At 43.9% G+C, this 23714-nt stretch overlaps 1 protein-coding gene across 1 annotated transcript in view; it reads left to right on the plus strand.

Annotated features, from left to right (window-relative positions):
* The first annotated feature begins 21585 nt into the window (after window positions 1-21585).
* Window positions 21586-23714, plus strand: part of LOC147881038 (RNA-binding KH domain-containing protein RCF3-like) — a 44059-nt gene continuing 41930 nt past the window's right edge. The window contains exons 1-2 of the mRNA XM_087402309.1: window positions 21586-21727; window positions 22469-23222. Coding sequence (XP_087258435.1) covers window positions 21723-21727; window positions 22469-23222 — 759 coding nt within the window. The 5' untranslated portion in view covers window positions 21586-21722. The remainder of the gene's footprint in view (window positions 21728-22468; window positions 23223-23714) is intronic.

Genomic DNA, 23714 nt, shown 5'->3' on the forward strand with positions numbered 1-23714 from the left:
GCGAGTACTTTTGGAGTATGTATAATACATATCCAATATAAAGCTATAGCTTTCAATGATGAAATATTTTGTTCCTCTATAGAGGACAATAATTTTGAAATACAAAAGCTCAAATGGACAAGACTACAACTGTTAATTAAAAATAGAATATGAAAATGTTGGGGGTTGCTAAAGTACCTATGCTCTACTAGATTCTCATATCCCTCTCCTAGTCTATTTAGGATGAATTGAAGCATCTCTGTGGGTTTCATTCCTACTGATGCTAATTGATTATTGTAATCCTTGATCTTGAGTACATAAGCATGACCAGTTTCATTGCTATTGCAGAAACTCCAGTTGATCTAGTTTCTCAATGTGAGAATCCTAGATGTGTTATTAGACTCATAAAGAGCTATAACATATCCCATGATTCTTTTGATGTCTTCACTGTGCTATCCAAGCATGACACCTTGCACATTCTATTTGATCAAATGATATGCATATTTGTATTTATTGTCCCATTCTGTCTATGCTCAGACAATGGCAAAATCTAATGTATATGTGGACTGTATATGTGGACACCATTGGTGCAGGTGTAGACACTTTGGATTGTCTTGCAGCAATGGTGGAAGTTGTTGCTGAGCCGTCAAATGGTATAGGTGTAGACCCATCGACATATTCCCATTTACCTTGAAGTATAAGAATGGTCTCCATTTGATATTTCCATGTGCCATAATTGGAGTCGTGTAACTTAGGAGATGCCTCCACACTGGGGTTGCTAGTGGTAGAGAAATGTACTCAAAGTGCCTGTGGAAAACACTGTCTGGATCAACTGCAAAACATAGTTTGTATCAAGTGTAGAAGAACTACAATAGATACTCAATTTGTTTCAAGGTTTACGTAGAAAATGATGTTGGGAATATCTAGGAGGCTTTACAAGGCTCAAGATAATGTGCACAATGCAGAAAAATAGCCAATAGGCTTTACAATGAAGGCATGTTAGTGAAAAAATAATTTGATGTGCGATTTGCCCATTGAACGATTAGCGAATGCCTTTGAAAACTTTGAAACCTACTCATTGAACTGTGGAAGATCAGGTTTCAAGACATGTGATCATGTGAAACTGCATGTGAGGGTAGGGACTGACTTCGAATAGGAACTATTTGGGAATTTTTGGACATGGCTTCAATTGGCTGCATTGGAGTGCTCTCCTCTAAGCGTGATCTACTCTACTCTAATCTAGTGTTATATATGCTCAATGCCCCACCCTCCTGGTAACTACCAGTGGTCCAAGGTGCTCAAGTTGTAAGGCCCCCATATGAGGAGAAGCCATGTGTGAGCCCGGGACACTGGATGGATCCTGACTTGCATGTCAAATGAGGTCTATCAATGAGACCATTGATGGTAGAAAGGTGATTGTGTGGGAGCTTCTTATTGTTGCGGGGGCTTGGGGGGTTCTAGGGGGGCCAGTGGCCCCTTTGGTGGGGGTTCGAGGGCAAGAGCCCCCGAGGCAACAGTATAGGGAATATTCCTTAAATATTCCATGGACGACTAGTTAGTTCCATTGACTAGGTTGACTGGTCGACTTCACCGACTAGGTTGACTAGTCGGTTTCACCGACTACGTTGATCCGACTACTGCCCTCATAGCTATAAAGAGGCAACCTCCCTAGTCCATTGTACCAAATTAGATCTTCTAGCTAGTAGCTCTTCACCTAGTATCTATCTAGATTGCCATCTAAACTCCACTGTGGGAGCACACGGGTGGACGGAGCCATCATCTATACTATATCAGTATTGAAGGAAATTTTTGTTCGTCTTCAATTTGTTGTGTACTCTCTATTCTTTATTCAGTTTCTGTCCCATTATGCCGTGTAATTTAACATCTAGATCTAGACCAAATGTTTACTGATGAAAAGAGAAGAAAGAATCCATTTTCTTTTGTTCCTTTTAGGTGCTAGGTTAAATGCATCGATGAAGAGGCTCAAACATGTGCAAGAAGTGGATTTGATGCCAAGGATAAAATTCTTGTGATACAAGTGCCAAAATGCATGGATGATGTAATGAGAGTGTAGAGCATAAAAAATGATGCATTTTTTCTTTTTGGAGTGCCCTCAAATTCTTCCTGGATCAAGAGATACGGCTTGATCAAGGTGGAGGGGCAAAAAAAGGATGAGATGGCATTGTGGTGATGTGGTAGGTGGATTCTTACATACAGAGTGTGCTTGGCAAGGGGTGTGCTGTGGAAGTTCTGTGCACATGCAAGGTGCCCAGTGTGCCTGGCAAGCAGTAGTGCCACATGGTAGACGATGTGGCAAGGGTGATGTGGCATAGTGAGGTGTCCATTGAGGTGGTAGTTGAGCTGTCAATGCTTATGTGGCAACTAAGGACTATACATGATGACGTGTTAAGCTGAGGTGTCTTGATGATGTGGCACGAGGGATACGAGAGGTCAACGTGAGGATATGGCACGAGACAATGTGTGCTAAGATGACCAAATAAGGATGACATGGCAAGGTGCCACATGTCAACTGATTGACCCATCATCAAGGTGCAGATAGGGTGACGTTGACCTTGACGATAAGGCCACATGTCACTGTGTAGTGGAGCCAAAGGTAGGTAGGATCGTTGGAAGGGGCTGGTGTGTTGATTCATTGGTGTCGTCCGTCGTTGCCTTATGAGGTATTTGTGTTTGCTTGCCTAGGACAGCCGAACACTTTAGTGGAAAGATTTGGTGAAGATATCCATTGAGAAGTAGTGGCCAAAGCTACCTTCTTGTGCCTCTTGGGATGAATACTTAGTTGTGGTATCCATCCATCTTGCCTCCCAAACTACTCCACCTCTCTCTGCATCCTTATTACAGGTGACTATGAAGACATGATCCAGCAGACAAGAAAGCTGTTGAGCATTGAGTTTGAGATGACAGACTTAGGCTTGATGCACTACTGTTTTGGGATTGGAGTCTGGCAAGAGCCAGGCAAGATCTTCATCTCTCAGCAGAAATATGCAAGGGAGATCTTGAAGGCATTTGGTATGTCTGAGTGTAAGGAGATAGCTACACCTATGGAGGTAAATGTGAGGTTGTCTATGGAGGATGCCTCACCACCAACAGACATCGGGAGGTACAGGAAATTGGTCGGCAGTCTCATCTATTTGTGCAACACTAGACCAAACATCAGTTTTGCTATTGGTGTTTTGAGCAGGTTCTCCAATAAGCCCCAGGAGAATCATTGGAATGCAGGGATGTGGGTGCTCAGATATGTGAAGGGCACTCTTGATTATGGCATCACCTATGGTATGGGCACTTCCTTGGCTGGTCATTGTGACTCAGATTGGGCTGGAGATGTTGATTCCAGGAAATCAGTTTTTGGATATTGTTTCTCTTAAGGTTCAGGTATCTTCTCTTGGATCAGTAAGAAACAACCAACAGTGGCATTGTCTTCTACTGAGGCTAAGTACAAGGCAGCATGTTTTACTGCATGTGAAGTAGTGTGGTTGAGGAGGATCTTATGGCACATGGGAGTGCAAGAGAATGAGGCAACTATGCTGAGGTGCGACAATCAAAGTTGCATGGCCATTGCTAAAAATCCAGTGTTTCATGCACGCACAAAACGTATAGAGATTCAGTATCACTATTTTCATGATTTGATCGAGGATGGGATAGTGGAATTGGTCTACTGTCCAACAGAGCAAAATGGAGCAGATATCTTCACCAAGGCACTCGGGAAGGATCAGCTTCAGGATCATCTTCAAAGACTCAGCATTGGGCCAAGAAGGTAGTTCACCTACGGGTGGACATTGAGGGGGCATGTTAGATATGCTCAATGCCCCACCCTCCTAGTAACCACCAATGATCCAAGGTGCTCAAGTTGTAAGGCCCCCATATGAGGAGAAGCCATGTGTGAGCCCGGGACATTGGATGGTGGATCCTGACTTGCATGTCAGATGAGGTCTATCAATGAGACCGTTGATGGTAGAAAGGTGATTGTGTGGGAGCCCCTTATTCTTGGAGCCCCCGAGGCGATAGTATAGGGAATATTCCCTGAATATTCCATGGACGACTAGTCAGTTCCACCGACTAGGTTGACTGGTCGGCTCCACCGACTAGGTTAACTGGTCGACTCCACCGACTACATTGATCCAACTACCACCCTCATAGCTATAAAGAGGCGACCTCCCTAGTCCATTGTATTAGATCATATGAGATCTTCTAGCTAGTAGCTCTTAACCTAGTATCTGTCTAGATCGCCATCTAAGCTCCATTGTGGGAGCGCATGGGTGGACGGAGCCATCATCTGTACTACATCAGTATTAAAGGAAAAGTTTGTTCCCCTCCAGTTTGCTACGTACTCTCTATTCTTTGTTCAGTTTTTGTTCCGCTATGCTGTGTAATTTAACAAAAGCTATGTAATAGCTCTAATGATTCTTCATGCATTCTTGACGTCCTCATGATGTGCATTTCATGTGACGTTCAAGTTTTTAAATCTAATGTGTAAAAGTGCATCACATTTTCATACAAGTATTAAAAGCAATAAGTAAAGATGTCAATATTGGAATTATGAAGGCTTGGCATTAGATAAGAGCCAAGTCTTTATGAAATGCCAACCTAATGAGGATAACTTGTTTGCAACAATGTTGGCTCTTTCCTACTGCTTTTGTAGGAAGAGCTGGGTATTCTATGTTTGCAGGGTTCCGAGGCTTTTTGTCACCTATAGATATATTGGGATTGTCGGTTGTAGATATGTGTAGCTTAGGACCTCGAGTCGTGTTCCGGTGAGAGACATAGGCTTAAGTACGGTAAGCAAACAAAGTGCATGCATGTGTAAAAGGAATGTAAATCATCTTTGTTGAGGTAATGAAGGCTTTCACCTTCATTGGGGGTTGTACGGTTTAGGAGGAGTTTGAGGGTTAGAGGGAGGTTCCAGGGTTCAAAAGAAGGTTCCAAGGTTTAGGAGTTCCAGGGTTTAGAAGGAGGTTCTAGGGTTTAGAAGGAGTACAGGGTTAGAAGGAGGTTCCGGATTTTAGAGGAGTTCCAAGGTTTAGAAGGAGGTTCCAAGGTTAGAAGGAGGTTCCAGGGTTCAAAAGGAGGTTCCAGGGTTCAAAAGGAGGTTCTAGGATTCAGAGTAGAGTACATGGTAAAGAACTCGTCTCCCTCATAAATCATGGAGTTTAAGGGTTGAGGAACAAAGGGTTTAGGGGGAGCATAGGAGTGGGAGAGAAAGAAGGTGTAAGAGCATGGGGAAAAGAAGAGAGAGGAGGGTGGAGGAGGAGGGAGGAGGAGGAGGAGGAGGGAGGAGAAGGAGGAAGAAAGAGGAGGAGGAGGAGGAGGGAGGAGGAGGAGGAAGAAAGAGGAGGAGGAGGAAGGAGGAGGAGAGGGAGAGGGTGGGTTGCAAGGTTGGAGGAGAAGGAAGGAGAAGTTGCAAGGTTAGGACATGCTTTTGGACGTGGAGTGCAAGGTAGCATGGACACTTGAGACAAATGCTTGGAATACCAAAGTAGACTCAACACAATGCCCCAAAGAGTGTGGGCTTCATTCCATTATGGGGTATTTATACAAGTTGGAGAGCTTCTGTCTCACAAAGTTGTAACACAAAGTTGTATCACAAAGTTGTAACACAAAGTTGTATCACATTCTTTTTCTACATGTAGAAGTCGTATGTAGAAGTTGTAACACAAAGTTACAACACAAAGTTGTAACACAAAGTTGTATCACAAAGTTGTAACACAAAGTTGTAACACAAAGTTGTATCACAAAGTTGTATCACAAAGTTGTAACACAAAGTTGTATCACATTCTCTTTCTACATGTAGAAGTCATATGTAGAAGTTGTAACACAAAGTTGTAACACATTCTCTTTCTACATGTAGAAGTATGTAGAAGTTGTAACACAAAGTTGTATCACATTCTCTTTCTACATAAGTTCATGTTGGCATAGAGTCAACATACTCCCGGATCCATTTTATTACCCGTCCTCAGGTTATGGCTTTTTCCTCCTGCTTTCGTAAGAAGAGCTGGGTATTCTATGTTTGCAGGGTTCTGAGGCTTTTTGTTACCTACGGATATATTGGGATTGTCGATTGTAGTATATGTGTAGCTTAGGACCTCGAGTTGTGTTCTGGTGAGAGACGTAGGCTTTCGTAAGAAGAGCTGGGTATTCTATGTTTGCAGGGTTCCGAGGTTTTTTGTCACCTACAGATATATTGGGATTGTCGGTTGTAGTATATGTATAGCTTAGGACCTCGAGTCGTGTTCCGGTGAGAGACATAGGCTTAAGTGTGGTAAGCAAACAAAGTGCATGCATGTGTAAAAGGAACGTAAATCATCTTTGTTAAGGTAATGAAGGCTTTCGCCTTCATTGGGGGTTGTAGGGTTTAGGAGGAGTTTAAGGGTTAGAAGGAGGTTCCAGAGTTCAGAAGGAGATTCTAGGGTTTAGAAGGAGTTCCAGGGTCTAGAAGGAGGTTCAGGGTTTAGAAGGAGTCCAGGGTAAGAAGGAGGATCCAAGGTTCAAAAGGAGGTTCCAACGTTTAGAAGGAGTTTCAGGGTTTAGAAGGAGGTTCTAGGGTTTAGAAGGAGGTTCCAAGGTTTAGAAGGAGCTTCCAAGGTTCAAGGTAGAGTACATGGTGGAGAACTCGTCTCCCTTATAGATCATGGAGTTTTAAGGGTTGAGGAACAAAGGGTTTAGGAGAGCATAAGAGTGGGAGAGGAAGAAGATGTAAGAGCATGGGGGAAAGAAGAGAGAGGAGGGAGGAGGAGGGAGGAGGAGGAGAGAGGAGGAGGAGAGAGGAGGAGAAAGGAGGAGGAGGAGGAGGAGGAGCGAGGAGGAGAGAAAGAGGGTGGGTTGCAAGGTTGGAGGAGAGGGGAGGAGGAGTTGCAAGGTTAGGACATGCTTTTGGACGTGGAGTGCAAGGAAGCATGGACACTTGAGACAAATGCTTGGAATACCAAAGTAGACTCAACACAATGCCGCAAAGAGTGTGGGCTTCATTCCATTATGGGGTATTTATACAAGTTGGAGAGCTTCTCTCTCACAAAGTTGTAACACAAAGTTGTATCACAAAGTTGTATCACATTCTCTTTCTACATGTAGAAGTCGTATGTAGAAGTTGTAACACAAAGTTGTAACACAAAGTTGTATCACAAAGTTGTAACACAAAGTTATAACACAAAGTTGTATCACATTCTCTTTCTACATATAGAAGTCGTATGTAGAAGTTGTAACCCATTCTCTTTCTACATGTAGAAGTTGTAACACAAAGTTGTAACACAAAGTTGTATCACAAAGTTGTAACACAAAGTTGTAACACAAAGTTGTATCACAAAGTTGTATCACAAAGTTGTAACACATTCTCTTTCTACATGTAGAAGTCATATGTAAAAGTTGTAACACAAAGTGGTATCACATTCTCTTTCTACATAAGTTCATGTTGGCACAGAGTCAACAGACTCCTGGATCCATTTTATTACCCGTCCTCGGGTTATGGCTTATTTTGATTTCAGAGTTGGGATGCCATGTGCATAATCCAGTGGCTGTTTAGCTTGGCTGTTTAGCTTGTGGCATGCGAGTCGTTCCTGTTGTAATGCTTTTGCACCAGACAATTTGTAGTTTGTAGTTAAGAAGCTTATCTCCTCTTAAGGAGGGGTAGACAGCTGTGAATTTCAGAGGGGATCTCGTTGTTGAGGTTACTGACTCTGCCATCTAATCTTCTTGGGAAGAGGTTTGGCGGGGGTCTCGTTGTTGAGGCTGGCATTTCTTGCTATCTTGCATACATGTTGGATGCGATTGCCCCCATATCATTGAGCTTGTAGATAATTAGTATGCAAGTCGGATATTTTTGCATATAGGAGACGGCTGTGATGTTTGGTGGGGGTCTCGTTGCGGAGGCTGCATACTCTTTTGCCAATTCATTTAGAGTTTTGGTAGAGCTTCATGTCATGCTTGTGATTTCATTGCATTCTTTGAGAGTATGGAATGAGAGTGTGTGATACTATTATTAATGCAATCTATTATGTGCCTATGCAAAATCGTGTGAATGCATGTGATGTGTCTAACTATATGCTTATTTGTGGGATTTATTAGGGAAACTAAGACTCAATCATCCCTAATACAAAATTGATTAGGTCTTCCTACATGTGCAAAAACGTGCATATGCCAATGAGTGTGCGTGTAACAATCTAGTGGAAATTATATGTGCAAAAACATGCATATGCTAGTGAGTGCTCGTGATACAATCTAATCCTAACTAAGGAAGTCTTGGTTTCCCAAATCTTCATTTTTGTCGGGGATGGCTTGCGTGTTGATATAGTAGCGCTTCAGTCGGCTCCTGTTTACTATTGTGTTGAATTGGACTCCATCCAATGTTTCTAGTAGCACAGCTCCGATGGGATTCATCTTTCGTACTCAGTATGATCCTTGACCTAGATACTTTAGTTTTCCCTTGTGTACTTTGGCATTGTATAATAGGACTAAGTCACCTTCCTTGATGTCTTTAGCTTTAAGGTTTCTGTCAAACCATGCCTTCCTTCTACGTTTTTCTGTTGTCATGGCATGATAGGCAACTATCTTATCTCTATATGCTTTTCCAACTGATAGAGCCTTTCTTTCAAGGATTCATGATCACCCATGCATTCTTGTACTGTGATCCGTAGACTTGGTATTACAAATTCAAGTGGGACCACAGCTTCAAGGCCGTACACCAATTGAAAAGGTGTGTTCCCTGTACTGACATTGAATGTGGTTCTATATGCTCATAAGGCTGCATTCAGTTTCTCAACCCAATCAAAACGCTGTGGTTCTACTACCTTGGTGAGGATAATGCATATTATTTTGTTTGTGGATTCTGCTAGTCCATTCCCTTGGGGGTAGTAGGGTGTGCTTTTTCTATGGATTACCATGAAGCCAGACAAGAGTTATTGGATTACCTCATTGACAAAATGCGTGCCTCTATCTGACACAATTTCAATGGGGCGTGTGAATTGGGTGATCACATTTTCGTATAAGAATCTTGCTATGCTTCTGGCATCTGCCTTTCTGACTGCTTTAGCTTCAGGCCATTTTGTAAAGTAATCAATGGCCACAATGATCTAGCATGCCTGTGTTCCTTTTGCTGCTAGATGTATGGGACCCACATAGTCAATCCCTCATTTTTCAAATGGTTTTTGTGCAACAATTGGTGTTTAGGGAATTGAAGTCTTTGAGTTGTCAACTGGCGAAGTAGAAGGGGTAGTCTTTCTTATGTTCACTAGGTTGACAAAGCACACTCCCAATTGCATACTTGGATCCATCAATATGAACATGAAAATCAATATCCCAATTGGGAGATATAAGGATGGGTACTGTGATTAGGTGCCACTTTAAAAGCTCAAAGGCTTGGTCGCACTCTTCGGTCCATAGCAACTCCACTAATAATTTGTAAAGTGGTCTAGCTATCATGGCATACCGTAATATAAATCTTCTATAATAGCCGGTATGTCCCATAAAGACTTGTACACCTTTGGAATTTGTAGGAGGAGGCAATTCCATGATGATTTTGATTTTGTCCATGTCAGTTGCAATCCCATGTTGAGAGATGATGTGTCCCAAAACAACTTCGTGGGTGACCATGAACTGGCATTTTGTTAGATTTAGGGAGATGCCATACTCCCTGCATTTGATTAGTACTTCTTCAAGACATTTGAAGTGGTCTTGTTTGTTTGAATGAATGCACAAATCATCCAAGAACACTTGTAAAAACTTATTCAAAAATGACTTGAAAGCTGTGAACATGACTCACTGGAATGTGGCTGGGGCATTACAAAGGCCAAATGGCATGACTCTATATGCAAAAATACCCCATTCTGTAGCAAATGCTGTTTTGATTGGTCTTGAGGAGCAATTTGCACTTGGTTATAGCCACTGAAGCCATCCACCAAGAAGCTATATATTTTGGATCCTACCACCTTTTCCAACACTATTTCTGTTAAGGGTAGGGGATAGTGATCCCTAATTGTGGTGGCATTCACATTTTTCAAGTTTACACATATTCTGAGCTTCTTGTTGCATTTAGGTACAATGACAATGGATGAAGCCCAATCAGTGTGCTCTATCTCGTAGATGAATCTGGCATCTAGGAGTTTTTCCAGCTCGTCATAAACCATGGTGCCATATTTAGGATTTGTGTGATAAGGTCCACATACCTTAGGGTGAGCACCTTCCCTTATAGGTATCATGTGTACTGCCACTTCTGGTGAAATTCCTTTCATCTCTGTGTATGACCATGCTAGGCAGTCACGGTATTCCATTAGGAGTTCTTTGAGTTTGGTTTCATCTTCTTGACGGAGCTATTTCCCAATGAAAACCAATTTTTCTTCCTCCCCTTCAAGGGTGAGGTTTATTGTGCATGTTTTTGCCGGTCCCTCATAGATTGGAGTTTCTCCAATGCTATCGGTTTCTTGAACTTCAGATTCTCTGAGTGGTCTTGGCATTGCTATTGGCACACTACCACTTGTATAATTCTTGAAGTATTCCAGCACTTCTCGAAGATCGGCCTCTGATGGGGTTGAACTAGCCTAATATGTGTCATGTGTACTGGGTAGCATAGTTGCATTTATTAATTTGTTAGGCTCTTCTTTTCATTCTTTTTTTGAAGTTGCTTAATCGAGCTTCATCTGCACATGTGGCTTATATTTCTGAAACTTCTTACATTGGGAACTGTGGGGTAACTTTTCCACTGGTAAGGTGTTTCCAAGTAAGGGTTCATGTGCTGCACATACTCTTCTAGTCCCTCAAGGGACCATTCAAGAGGCGGTGGTTCTGATTTTGAGGGAGCTGTCTTTGCAAGGTACAATTCGACGATCCTTGATTGGACTCGTTCGAATTCATTGAAGTGCTCGGCCTTGGCTTTTCTGCGATTTCCTCCTACAGCTTTCTTGCGGGATCTTCTACTATTATTCAACTGCGGAGGTTTAACTTTTGGGAGCTCGACTACCATTAGGGCATGCAGAATGGCTAAGTCATTATCAAAGATTTGATCTTCAATTTCATCATTCGCAGCCTCTGTTTCAAGGTCCCAAGGAAAATCTAAGTCATCATTGGTATTGGTACCTTCTTCAAGTTCATTATCCCATTTGAGGTCAGCCATAAAGAATGGCATCTCTAGATCAATTGGTTCTTCATGTGTCGGTGGAGGATCGACCTGTAGTGCATTAGCATCTATCTGTGAGAAGATGGGGTCTAATGAATGGCAATTGTCGATGGTTGCCAATGTTTGTATCCAGTTATTGACATTGCTTTGTGAGTCACCCGCTATGGCATGCTATTGCAAGGGAGCTGATTTGCTTGAGATTGTTGTTGAAGATGTGTCATCCAACACTCTAGGCACAATTGGTTTAATAGCTCCTGTCCCCACATTCATCCTGACTGCAGTGTCTCAATTCTGGATTGTCAGTCTATCAGTTCCCAAGTCATGGAGGACTGATGCTTCCCGTAACCAAGGACGTCCCAGTAAGATTTGATAGGATTTTTTGGGGGGATCTAAGATTGTGAATTGAAGGAAAAAGTGGACGTCTGCGATCTTTGTGGACATGCCATTCACTATTCCCAAGGGTTTAGCCCGTGAATCATCGGCAAGGCGTATGTTGAGATTAGCCTTTTGCATTGGTGGGAGACCCCATTCTTCGTAGAGGTCCTTTGATAGGACATTGACACCTGCTCCACCATCCACTATGGCTTGGACTTCATTATATGCCTTGTGGATCAAAGGCATAGTAATATTGCGTATGTCATCTCTCTCACCCATCCGCAAAGGGATATCTTCAATGTCGTTCATAGGTGGAGGGGAATTTACGAGTTCAATCCATCCTTTGAAACTCTCCCACAGATTGGGACAGTTTCGTAGAAGGATTCTGATGGGAATTGACACAGGGCAACTCAAGATGCTAGAGAGTGTGGCTCCTTCAAGTTGATGTGGCGGTACATTCTGTTGTGGAGTCTGTTGTTGGAACAAAGGCTCGAGTACAGTATCAATACTTTGTGGGGCCAAGTCATGGATTGGGTCTTGAGCTTGTTTCTCAGCCTCAAATTGAGCTTGTTCATTTTGGACCCATTGCTGAAGTACCTGAAAACGAGCCTTCTCCACCTCTGCATTTGGGTATGGGGCTTCTTTTATTTGAGGCTCGGGAGTTGATGTGGATGAGCTCAACTGCTCATTGCTTGGCGGAGGTGGAGGCACTTATGCTTTCTTTTTCAGAAGTCGCTTTGGTTGGATTGGAATGTTAGGGTCCTTGGTGGCCTCTTTCTGTTGGCGTGTAATTACATTGACAGGTTGTGACTTTACACTTGCCGGACCCAGACTTTGATGGTCCACCCTAATGATGCCGATGGGGACGTCAGGCTTAACCTCTGTTTGTTCTGGGACCTTATTTTTCATGGGACAATCCATAAAGGCATGTCCTATGCCACAATCTCTACAGAGGGGTTAGAAAGTAGCTGGGCTACCACGATGAGGACACTCTACGATTCGGTGATTTTCTCAACTGTAGCACTTAATTGGTGCTCGAAATGTATTGGGTCATACTTGATTTGCATAAACTGGTATTAGACCCTCTGCACCTTCTACATAGTACACTGGGTACTCTGCTTCATACTCAAATAGCGAGTCTACTTCCTCGACTTGTAATTAATGTATTGGAATTGCCTGAGGAGCTAGATTTGGTGCTCTTGGATACGGTCATGGATTCGGATTCCTAAGTAGTTGTGGGACTTGTGTCCGAACGGGAACAAGATTTAGCCTCGAAGCTGGGGGCGCTTGTGCAAGTGTCGATTGCTTGTATACTAGCATGGGTGCCGCTTGGTATTGGTCAAGGCGGATTGTTGTGCATGTTGAAGATGCAACTGTTCTCATCATGTCCGCTGACGACATAGATATGGCACCACAACCGTGGTGGTGGATTTGCTTGTGCACTGATCCTGGCTATGAGGACTAGGCACTCATTTGCTGTATGATTTGCTAGGTAGTGTGGACACCAGACATTTTCTTGCCATGGATATATTTGAGTTGGCGGCTGAGATAAGTGGAGTTTTTGATCCATGGCCTGTATCATGTCTTCTTTCAGCTTCATGGTCATGGCCTCTAGGCGATCTTCATTGGATGTTTTGGTAGTGTCCTTTGATTTACCCTTTTTCGAGTGCTTATCTCATGTATTTGATCTGCCGTCATCACTCCTAGTGTCTGAGTCTGTCATGCCATCCTCGATGTCAATGGCTGTTGCATGAGCAGCACTGAATGTTTCATAGCTACTTATCTTTTTCATATCCTTTCAGATTTTCTTTCTTAGACCTGCTATGAACCATGCCATGAGGTACTTTGCATCTGGGCATTTGCATCTGGGCATGGGTCACATTTGGCGATCAATCTCTTCATCTTTCCCAGGTATGTGCGTACATCTTCTCTCCGGCCTTGTTCGATCTTGCTGAGTTGGAGAGCGGGATCATCTTCTCTCCAGCCTTGTTCGATCTTGCTGAGTTGGAGAGCGGGATCATCTTGTAGCCTCTACATTGAAAGTGTCGTTTGGATTCGGTTTGAAGTAGGTCCCCTGTGGCACGTTCTTCCACGAGAAGATCTAGGTACCATTCTGATGCTTCATCAGTTAAGGCCATTGGAAACCAAGCCACCTTGGTTTCATGGGATTGATCGCCACATGCTCGACATGCGGCATCGAAATGCTGGAGGAAGCGGGCTGGGTCTCCTCTACCATTATATTTGGGAAGTTCTAGTTTTCCCAAGGGGCGTCGACCTTGATTGTTGTTATTTCTTCGATGGAAGAAGTTGTCAGCCTCTGCATCAAGCTCGATATCCCCATCATAGTCATGACGGCGTCCAGCCATGTTGGGGCGTGGAGGAGTTAAAGGGAGTTGTTGAATCTTAGGGGGGAATTCAGGGTAGAGGATTGGTGGGGACGATGGTTGCAGCAGAGTTATATGTTGATGTGGTGAGCATTAGTGTCAAAGGCGTTGGTCGGAATGTAGTTGCATGCAGATTATGCGTGATTTGCCAAGGGTGTCTCTGCCACAAGTGTGGGTGTGAATGTAGTGTTGTTGGGAGGGTCAAAGTGGTGTTAGTTTCTGTAGTGACTGTCGTGTTAATAAAGTGCCTAAGATTGTCCTACGTGTGTAGGGAAATGTGCTCGTGCAAACGGATTGTTAATCGAAGGTCACGGTGTGAAAATACGAACAAATTTATGCGAAATGAGGCCCACACGGGGGCACAAATGAACATGTGCTAGGGATGCCGAAATGGTGTGCAATGGGGTGGAAAAATACCTCGTAGCGTGGTGTTTTCGTGTGTGAAATCTGGGTTCAAATGGGGTTCAGTTTGGGTCCCAAACAGATGAGTTTCGAGGGGTTAAAGTAGGGGTAAATTTTGCGTTGGGGGGTCCTAATGGTGGTGTGAATGGACTTTAAGTCCAACCGAGGGGTTGAAACCAAGTTGATCTAGTTAGATTAACTAACCTACTTGAATAGTAAGATGCCTAATCAATTAGGCTACCCTAACTTAGTTAGGGTTAAATGGACCATAGTTAGTGCAACTAACCGAGTTAGTGGAACTAACATTTAAGCTAACCTAGCCAAGGTTAAAACTAACCGAACTAAGGTCAAAAATAACCTAGCCTAGGTTTCTTCTAACTAACCTAGCTTATCCTAATCTAACTGAGTTAGACTAACTAGCCTAGGGTTAACCAACTAACCTAACCTAACCTAGGTTAACCAACTAACCTAACCATACTTAGTAACTAACTTGAGGTTAGTTGTAGGTTAGGGTTTTTTTTTTTTTGGGGGGGGGGGGGGGGGTTCCGCAGGGGGGGGGGGTTTCGCAGGGGGGTTTGTGCAGGGTGTGTAGGGAGGTGTAGGGGAGGGGAGGAGAGGAGAGGGATGGGTGACGGGGGTGGGGGCAGGGGTGAGAGGGGAGGGTGAGAGGTGGGGCCCAGGGCGGTGGGCGGCGGGGGGTGAGCGGGGGATGTAGGGGCGGGGCGATGGAGAGGGGGGCGGAGAGCGAGGACGGGGCGATGGCGCCGTGAGCGTAGGTTGGCGGGGGCGTCGCGGGCGGAGGTGCCGCGAGCGCGGGCGGTGGCGTCGCGGGCGTCGCGGGCACGGGCTGGGGGCACTGCGGGCGGTGGCATCGTGGGGCGGCTCTATGGGGCGCCACCGCAGGGCGACCCGGGGGGGTTACAGAGAGGGGGGGTAAAGAGACGGAGGAGTGGGTAAGGTGGTAGAGAGAGGGGGGGTAAGGGGGAGAGAGAGAGGGGGTGGGGGAGAGAATGAGGGGGAGAGAGGAGAGACAGAGAGAGAGAGGGGGGGGGAGGGGGAGAGAGGAGAGAGAAAAGAGAGAGAGGGGGGAGGGGGAGAGAGGAGAGAGAAAAGAGAGAGAGGGGGATGGGGAGAGAATGAGAGAGAGAGAGTAAAGAGAGAGAGGGGGGAGGGGGAGAGAGGAGAGAGAAAAGAGAGAGAGGGGGGGAAGGGGGAGAGAGGAGAGAGAAAAGAGAGAGAGGGGGTTGGGGAGAGAATGAGAGAGAGAGAGAGAGAGTAAAGAGAGAGAGAGAGAGAAAGAGAGAGGGGGAGAGAGAGTAAGAGAGAGAGAAAGTAAGAGAGGGGGAAGGAGAGAGAGAGAGAGTGAGTAAGAGAGAGAGAAAGAAAAAGAGAGAGAAAGGGGGAGAGAGAGGTGGAAATGGAGGGGGGAGGGCGAGGGGGAGGGGAAATGGAGGGGGGAGGGGGAGGGGGAGGGATAGAGAGAAAAAGAAAAAGAGAGAGAAAGGGGGAGGGATAGAGAGAGAAAGAAAGAGAGAGAGTGAAAGGGGGAGGGTGGGAGGGGGAGGGGGAGATGGAAGGGGAGGGGGAGGTGGAAATAGAGGGGGGATGGGGAGGGGAAATGGAGTGGGGAGGGAGAGAGAGTGAAAGGGGGAGGTGGTGGGGGTGGTGGAAATGGGAGGGGGAGGGGGGAGGGGGAGAGGGAGGGGGAGAGGGAGGGGGAGGTGGAAATGGAGGGGGGAGGGGGAGGGGAAATAGAGGGAGGAGGGGGAGGGGGAGGTGGAGATGGAGGGGGAGGGGGAGATGGAGATGGAGGGGGAGGGGGTGGTGGAGATGGAGGGGGGAGGGGGAAGGGGGAGGTGGAAATGGAGGGGGGAGGGGGAGGTGGAGATGGAGGGGGGAGGGGGAGGGGGAGGTGTAGATGGAGGGGGAGGGGGGAGGGGGAGATGGAGATGGAGGGGGGAGGGGGAGGTGGAGATGGAGGGGGGAGGGGGAGGGGGAGGTGTAGATGGAGGGGGAGAGGGAGGGGGTGGTGGAGATGGAGGGGGAGGGGGGAGGGGGTGGTGGAGGGGGGAGGGGGTGGTGGAGATGGAGGGGGGAGGGGGAGGTGGAGATGGAGGGGGGAGGGGGAGGGGTGGTGGAGATGGGAGGGGGAAAAAAGAGAGCAAAAAAGCTTTGACGGACGGAAATCGAAAAGGAGGGAGAAGTGGTCACCTGAACGCTCTCCAAGTCTTTCTCAATGTAATGGGATTGTTGTGGAACAATGGACGGTGGGTGGATGGCTAGGTTATCACTGCGAGATGGGCTCGAAGTCACTTACAATGTGAGGATGGGAGTAAGGTGGTGGTCGATGTAGAGGGAGGAGTGTCTTGCATGGGGCTCGGAATGAAGAAGAGAATGGAGGCAAAAAGTGAAAGATGAAGAATGAGGGGGTGGAGTTGGTTTTTATAGGATTTGATTTTAGGTTTAGGGTCTAGGTGTAGGATTTAACCCTAAACACTTCTCGAGCCATAACTCTTTATGGATAGCTCGGTTTGCTTTTCTATAAAAAGGTAAAATGATCGAAATAGCAAACTCTACGCATTCGTGTCCACTACCTAGCCTGAATTTATATCATGTGGCTTCTATTTAAGAAATAAAGAAAATTTCTTAAGGTAGTAACCCAAGGTTGATGCTTGGGGTTCATATGTTTGGCTAGAAATGGAAAAAAAAAATTTACTCTCCTTGCCTTTGAGTGTTATGTCCGTGAAAGTTCGAAGTAGTTTGTTGTTTTACACATACCTACGTATGTTTACTCACTACTTGAGACACTAGTCTCCCCGACAGTGGCACCAAATGTTGGCTCTTTCCTACTGCTTTCGTAAGAAGAGCTAGGTTATCTCAGTATGCAGGATTTTGAGGCTTTTTGTCACCTACAGATATATTGGGACTGTCGGTTGTAGTATATGTGTAGCTTAGGACCTCGAGTCGTGTTCCGGTGAGAGATGTAGGCTTAAGTGTGGTAAGCAAACAAAGTGCATGCATGTGTAAAAGGAACGTAAATCATCTTTGTTGAGGTAATGAAGGCTTTCGCCTTCATTGGGGGTTGTAGGGTTTAGGAGGAGTTTAAGGGTTAGAAGGAGGTTCCAGGGTTCAAAAGGAGATTCCAGGGTTTAGAAGGAGTTCTAGGGTTTAGAAGGAGGTTCCAGGGTTTAGAAGGAGTCCAAGGTAAGAAGGAGGATCTAAGGTTTAGAAGGAGGTTCCAAGGTTTAGAAGGAGTTCCAGGGTTTAGAAGGAGGTTCCAAGGTTTAGAAGGAGGTTCCAAGGTTCAGGGTAGAGTACATGGTGGAGAACTCATCTCCCTCATAGATCATGGAGTTTTAAGGGTTGAGGAACAAAGGGTTTAGGAGAGCATAGGAGTGGGAGAGAAAGAAGGTGTAAGAGCATGGGGGAAAGAAGAGAGAGGAGGGAGGAGGAGGGAGGAGGAGGACAAAGGAGGAGGAAGGAGGAGGAGGAGAAGGAGGAGGAGGAGGAGGAGAGGGAGAGGGTGGGTTGCAAGGTTGGAGGAGAGGGGAGGAGGAGTTGTAAGGTTAGGACATGCTTTTGGACGTGGAGTGCAAGGAAGCACGGACACTTGAGACAAATGCTTGGAATACCAAAGTAGACTCAACACAATGCCCCAAAGAGTGTGGGCTTCATTCCATTATGGGGTATTTATACAAGTTGGAGAGCTTCTCTCTCACAAAGTTGTAACACAAAGTTGTATCACAAAGTTGTAACACAAAGTTGTATCACATTCTCTTTCTACATGTAGAAGTCGTATGTAGAAGTTGTAACACACAAAGTTGTATCACATTCTCTTTCTACGTGTAGAAGTTGTAACACAAAGTTGTAACACATTCTCTTTCTACATGTAGAAGTTGTAACACAAAGTTATAACACATTCTCTTTCTACATGTAGAAGTCGTATGTAGAAGTTGTAACACAAAGTTGTATCACAAAGTTGTAACACAAAGTTATAACACAAAGTTGTATCACATTCTCTTTCTACATAAGTTCATGTTGGCACAGAGTCAACAAACAACAAGCTCAAAACTAGTTTGTCATTATGGATCTCCTTCACGTGTTTTGTTTAGTGGGAGATAATAAAAGCTAGATTCATCTTCATGACCCCTTAATGGCTTTCATTTCATTCTTCCATTACTTTGCTATCCTTGATGGGAGCTAGAAGGTTGACCGTACAGCTAAGCCTTTACATCATGCAACAAAGAGGTGCTAGTAGGGATAGCCCAACGGTCATTGTTTTTACAAATGGTATGACACACAAAATAGTAACACTAGCTTATTCGTAACATTGTCATTGACATTGACCTCGATGCATTCATACATGCACAAGGAAAAGAAACATTGCGTGTGCACATGTACACACATATACACTTGAGTGTTACAATGTTTACATGCACTAATTGATCCGAAGCATCGAGGAAGATTAAATTTGTCAATGTATGTGAGAAGTCTAACTTGAAAAAAATTTAATATCTCTATGGAGTGACCATAATTAATTAGTATTGTGAATATCAAATCTACATCATAGCTCTAATGGTTTGTGCATTCTTCAAGTTCTCAAGATGTGGATTCCCTATGGCATTCAAAGTTTTTAATTCAAAAATGTGTAAAATTGACATGACATTTTCACACAAGCATTAAAAGCAAGGAGTGAAGACGTCAATATTGGAATTATGAAGGCTTAGCATTAGATAAGAGCCAAATCTTTATGAAATGCCCACCTAGTACCTATAAGTTGTTTGCAACAACAAGCTTGAAACTAGTTTGTCATAATGAAGCCCCTTCACATTTCAATTGGTGGAAGCTAAAGAAAGCTATATTCGTCTTCATATCCCCCTAATGGCTCTCACCTAATCCCTCCACTAGTTCGCTCATCTACATCTTCCAAACACCTATCCTAAAGGCCCTTAATCTTAATAGATTATTTCATTATAACATAAACTAAGGAGAAAGGTAATTGAAAGGTCTCTGTTTTTCAATAAAGGAATTCTATTTATTTCTTAGGTGGTGTAACCCAATTAAGTCAAGTTCAAAGGGATAGCATCAAAACTTCATGCAAGGGGGGTCTTAAACTCAAGACTCCACTATTAACTCTCAAGGTCTTACCAGTAGGCTAAATGAAGATGTTGTGAAAGAAGCAGAGCCTAATACACACGATAAGAAGCAAAGTTTGATACGCATGATAAAAGTCTAATGGTAAGAGGGAAGGGGGCCCCCTCCCCTCATAAATAGAGAGACTTCCTCATCAATCACTGTTTTCCTCATTTACCCCATCCTGCCCTTGCCTTTTCACCCCTTCTCTCCTCATTTTTTAAACTAATTAATATATTTTGGAATTCTTTTCAATTGGGGGGATGTACTAGTCATTTCACCTAGTGTTTAAGTTGACTTAAAACTTACTCAATTAGCATTCTTGTACAATCTGCATCATATCATCATATAGAATCTACAGTATAGAAATCATGATGTTATGTGCATTGTAAATGCTCTTAATTTAACCCTTTCTTATAGCTGAATCATCAAAATGATGATTTGCACAATGTAAATGCTCTTAATTTGGCCCTCTTCTTGTTGATTCTTTTGTAATAGCTGACTCATCAATTTATTTTGTGATTATACGTGGGCAAGGGCTTCTCTTACCAATCATCAATATTGTATTTCATGCCTACAATTTGTTTTGTAGTATTGTGTTTTCTTATGTATTTGCATTCCATCTTGTAATTTTTAAAAGTCTTCATATAAATGCAAGTGCATTAAAAAAGGTTTCCCATGCAAATAAATAAATTGTTTAGCTTAAATTCTTTTTTTTAAATGTATATACATAAAAACTTGTGTGTCGGATTGAGAGAATGCCACCATACATTTTTTTGTAATATCAATGAATTTATGAAATACTTGTGATTAAACACATAGGAACCTAGTTTTCGAATGTTGTGATCATAGGCATTGTACAATGTATTCATTATTATGATATTGCTATTGTGAATTTGGTGAGATTAAAAAATGATCTAATCATATTCAAAAAGGTTTGGGGGAGGTTACAAAGAGTCAATGACATGCCTCATGTAACTACACCTAATGATGGCATGATGGAAGAGCGTTTGTCAATGTGATCATTATTTGCTAGCATAGCTCACTAGATGCTTGATTTAGTGAGGAGTCTTAGTGTGAATTTTCAAATTTTAAAATCTGTTAAACATATGATTACTTTTTTTCCCTTTTGAAGTTATAAAAATGTTAACAAGTTACGATGTTCTGTGTGTGTGTGTGTGTGTGTGAACTTCCCCTTACTTTTTCTAAATCATAGCAAGCACTAGTATAAGATAATAACCCACTTAAGGAGTGCCGACGAGCATTCATTCGCAATTGTTTGGGTGGTTGCAACAGTCAGCTGTGGCGATTGAGAATTATTGCACGCAAGATCCAAATAATGGAGCGGGAATATGGTTAGGTTTAAGAGATGACTGCTTGGGATAAGGTCATAATGTTAGCACTCGTAGAGGCATCGTATCGTGTGACCGAGAGAGTTGTATGCTAGAAAGTTGGCTCACACCTAATTCCTCCATTAGTTTTCTCATGTATATTTTCAAACTACGAATTCTAGATCTCTATTACGCTAGAACTTAACCTAAGGAGAAGGGTAATTGAAAAGGCTGTTTTTAAAAAATAGAGATATTCAATTTATTTCTTTTGTGGAAGCTAAGGTGAATCAAAACTTCATGCAATGTTATGAGAGAAGGAACTATAGAGAAGAGTTTGTAAATAAAGGGAGTGAATTATTAATCTATCTCCTCTATGAGTCTCACCTTGTCCTCTCTACTAAAGAAGGGGAGAGATTTCTTGTTCCAATGGACGCCCCCTTAGATTTGCTAAGCATTTTGCTAGAAGGGGAGAGATTTCCTAAAATGCTAGAAGGGGAGAGATTTCCAATGGAGATGAGAAGTTAGCCTCGATTTGCTTGCTCCATGTTTCATGAGTGCCCCTCATGGTTCTGAATTGCGGGCTCAGCAACGAGCGGGAATGTCGGAGGCTTATCCCTGAATCATATTAGCGATAGTATATATATATATTAGGATTTGACAAAGCAAAATCGGTCACACGTGGGCGAGAGGGAGAGGGGAAGGGAGGCCGTAGGATGGGAAGATCGCACGGCGAGGGGGTAATCGTCAAGCTGGGCTAAAAATTGCAAGGAAAGAGAAGAAGAAGAAGAAGAAGAGAAGAAGCAGAAGCAGAAGCAGAAGCAGAAGCAGAAGGAGGAGGAGGAGGGACGAAGAAGAGGAGGAGGTGGAGGAGGAGGAGGAGGAGAAGAGGACTAAGAAGGAGAAGAAGAAGAAGAAGCAGCAGAAGTGGAAGTACAAAAGAAAGCAGAAGGAGTTCCGGTAGCAGAAAACGAGTAACAAGCTCCACGCTCCAAGCTCTAGATGAGGTTGCCTTCTCCCCTTTTGCCTTGTTTTTTGTTTGTGGGTTTTGGGTTTTTCTTCTTCCTTTGCTCCTTCTCCTTGCCTCTCTCCCTTCCACTTTCTTCTCCCCAGTTTGCATGCCTTCTAGCTCCTCTTGCTACAAGTCGCTTCTCCAGATTTCTTATCAGCTCAATTAAGAACTTGAGCTACGAATACTGAAACGAATTCGAGACGGAAAGATCAAAAGGCAACACTTTTTTTTGCGTTTTCCTTACTCTGTCCTTCATAACGTATTCACTTGGATACCCAAGCACGAGTGCCATAGCCTGTGTAGTACCCTGTGCTTGTTCACAATCCCCTCTCGGGTTTTTTGGGATGATGCTGCTTTCGTTGAACTCGTTGAACTATCTTAAGACAGTTTATAGCTTGCCGATATCGGTATCAAACTGTGATTTTGGGGTACCCGAATCGGTCGACGAGTGGTATCTTCGCAAAAGTTTGCTTTTTGGGTTTCTTCCATTTCATCGATTTTTTGCTCTCCCGAGTTTATCGATGCTTCGAGCTTAGCGTTCGGTGTCCTACATTGCTCGTTTCGCCTTCTGGCAGCTTTGCCCAAGCCACTCCTCCTTTGAGTGATATGAACAGTATTGCTATTCTGATAATGGAGTGTAGCTTTTTTTGTTTTGACATCGTTTTGTGATGCTCTGTATTGTGTTCATTAAGTCATGCATGATCTCGTCTAATGTTTTGGGCTCTGCCGCTCACAGTGTGCATAGCACCATGGACGTTTCGTACTCCAGATCTAGAGAAAAGCGCAGCCATACCTACCACGATCGGGAACCAGCTGATTCCGACGGTAGATACAAGCGGCATATGCCAATTAACTCACGTATTGGGCCGTTGCCACCACCTCTTCCCAAGCCCGCTCCTGGCGACACGGTTTTTCGCATTCTTTGTCCCGAAGTCAAGGCAGGTAGCGTGATCGGCAAAGGTGGCAGTATCATCAAAAATTTGAGGCAGGAGACAGGTGCCAGGATCACTATCGTTGATGCAGTGGAAGGTGCAGAGGACAGAGTCATATTGATTACTGCGTCTGAGAGAGACAGAGAACATGCTTGGGATCGGGAAAGAGGAAGAGAAAGGAATGAACGAGACTGGGATAACGTCTCTCGTCTTCATGATGGGAGCAGAGAGCGTGATACTAGAGATAGGGATGACCGAGACAGGGATGTGAGAGGGAGAGATGGGAATGACATCATTTCACCTGCTCAGGATGCTCTTCTCAAAGTTCACTCACGAATCGTTGAAGGAGGTACTCTCAATGGATCAGGCATAGAGGAGGAAGACCCCTTTCGGATTATCACTACCCGTTTGTTGGTGCCCAATAATCAAGTGGGGTGCTTGCTTGGAAAAGGAGGGAAGATTATAGAGCAGATGCGTCAGGAAACAAAAGCTCAAATCCGTGTTTTGCCACGAGATCAGCTTCCCTTTTCTACTCAGCCATCTGACGAGATTGTGCAGGTGACCCTGCGCTGAACATGTCTTTACAATACATTGTGAACTTGTACGACTTGTGCAAGCTCCAAATCCATATCTAGAAGGAAAGGAGAGGCGTGACCTGGGAATTAAAAACATTGCTGCATTTTGGCTTGCGTTATCTCCAGTATGCAGTATCGGTCAACTAAAAAAAGTTGTGTATCTGTATGGTCTCTCATAAGGGTCTGGCTAGTGCATTGCCTAGGCTTGGAAACAAAATATCTATAAGTTGACCTTGGCTTTGCCATTTACCTTGTATCTTTCTAGGGCTATTTTTCTAGGGTTGATCTACTTTAAAAAGTTTATCTAGGGTTAATGATAGAGTAAATGGCAAAGCCAAGGTTAGCTAGAAATAGAAATAGATATTTTATCCAGACCTAGGCTTTGAAAGCACTTCTCAGACATGTTATGAGAAACTCATGTGTTATTAAGTAGCCTTTGTCAGAACATTTACCTGTATCTTATGCAAAGAGCTTG

This window comes from Dipteris shenzhenensis, chromosome 31 (assembly GCF_047967505.1).
Source record: "Dipteris shenzhenensis isolate YYH24624 ecotype China chromosome 31, Dip_SZ_1.0, whole genome shotgun sequence".
In the NCBI taxonomy this organism is placed as follows: domain Eukaryota; kingdom Viridiplantae; phylum Streptophyta; class Polypodiopsida; order Gleicheniales; family Dipteridaceae; genus Dipteris; species Dipteris shenzhenensis.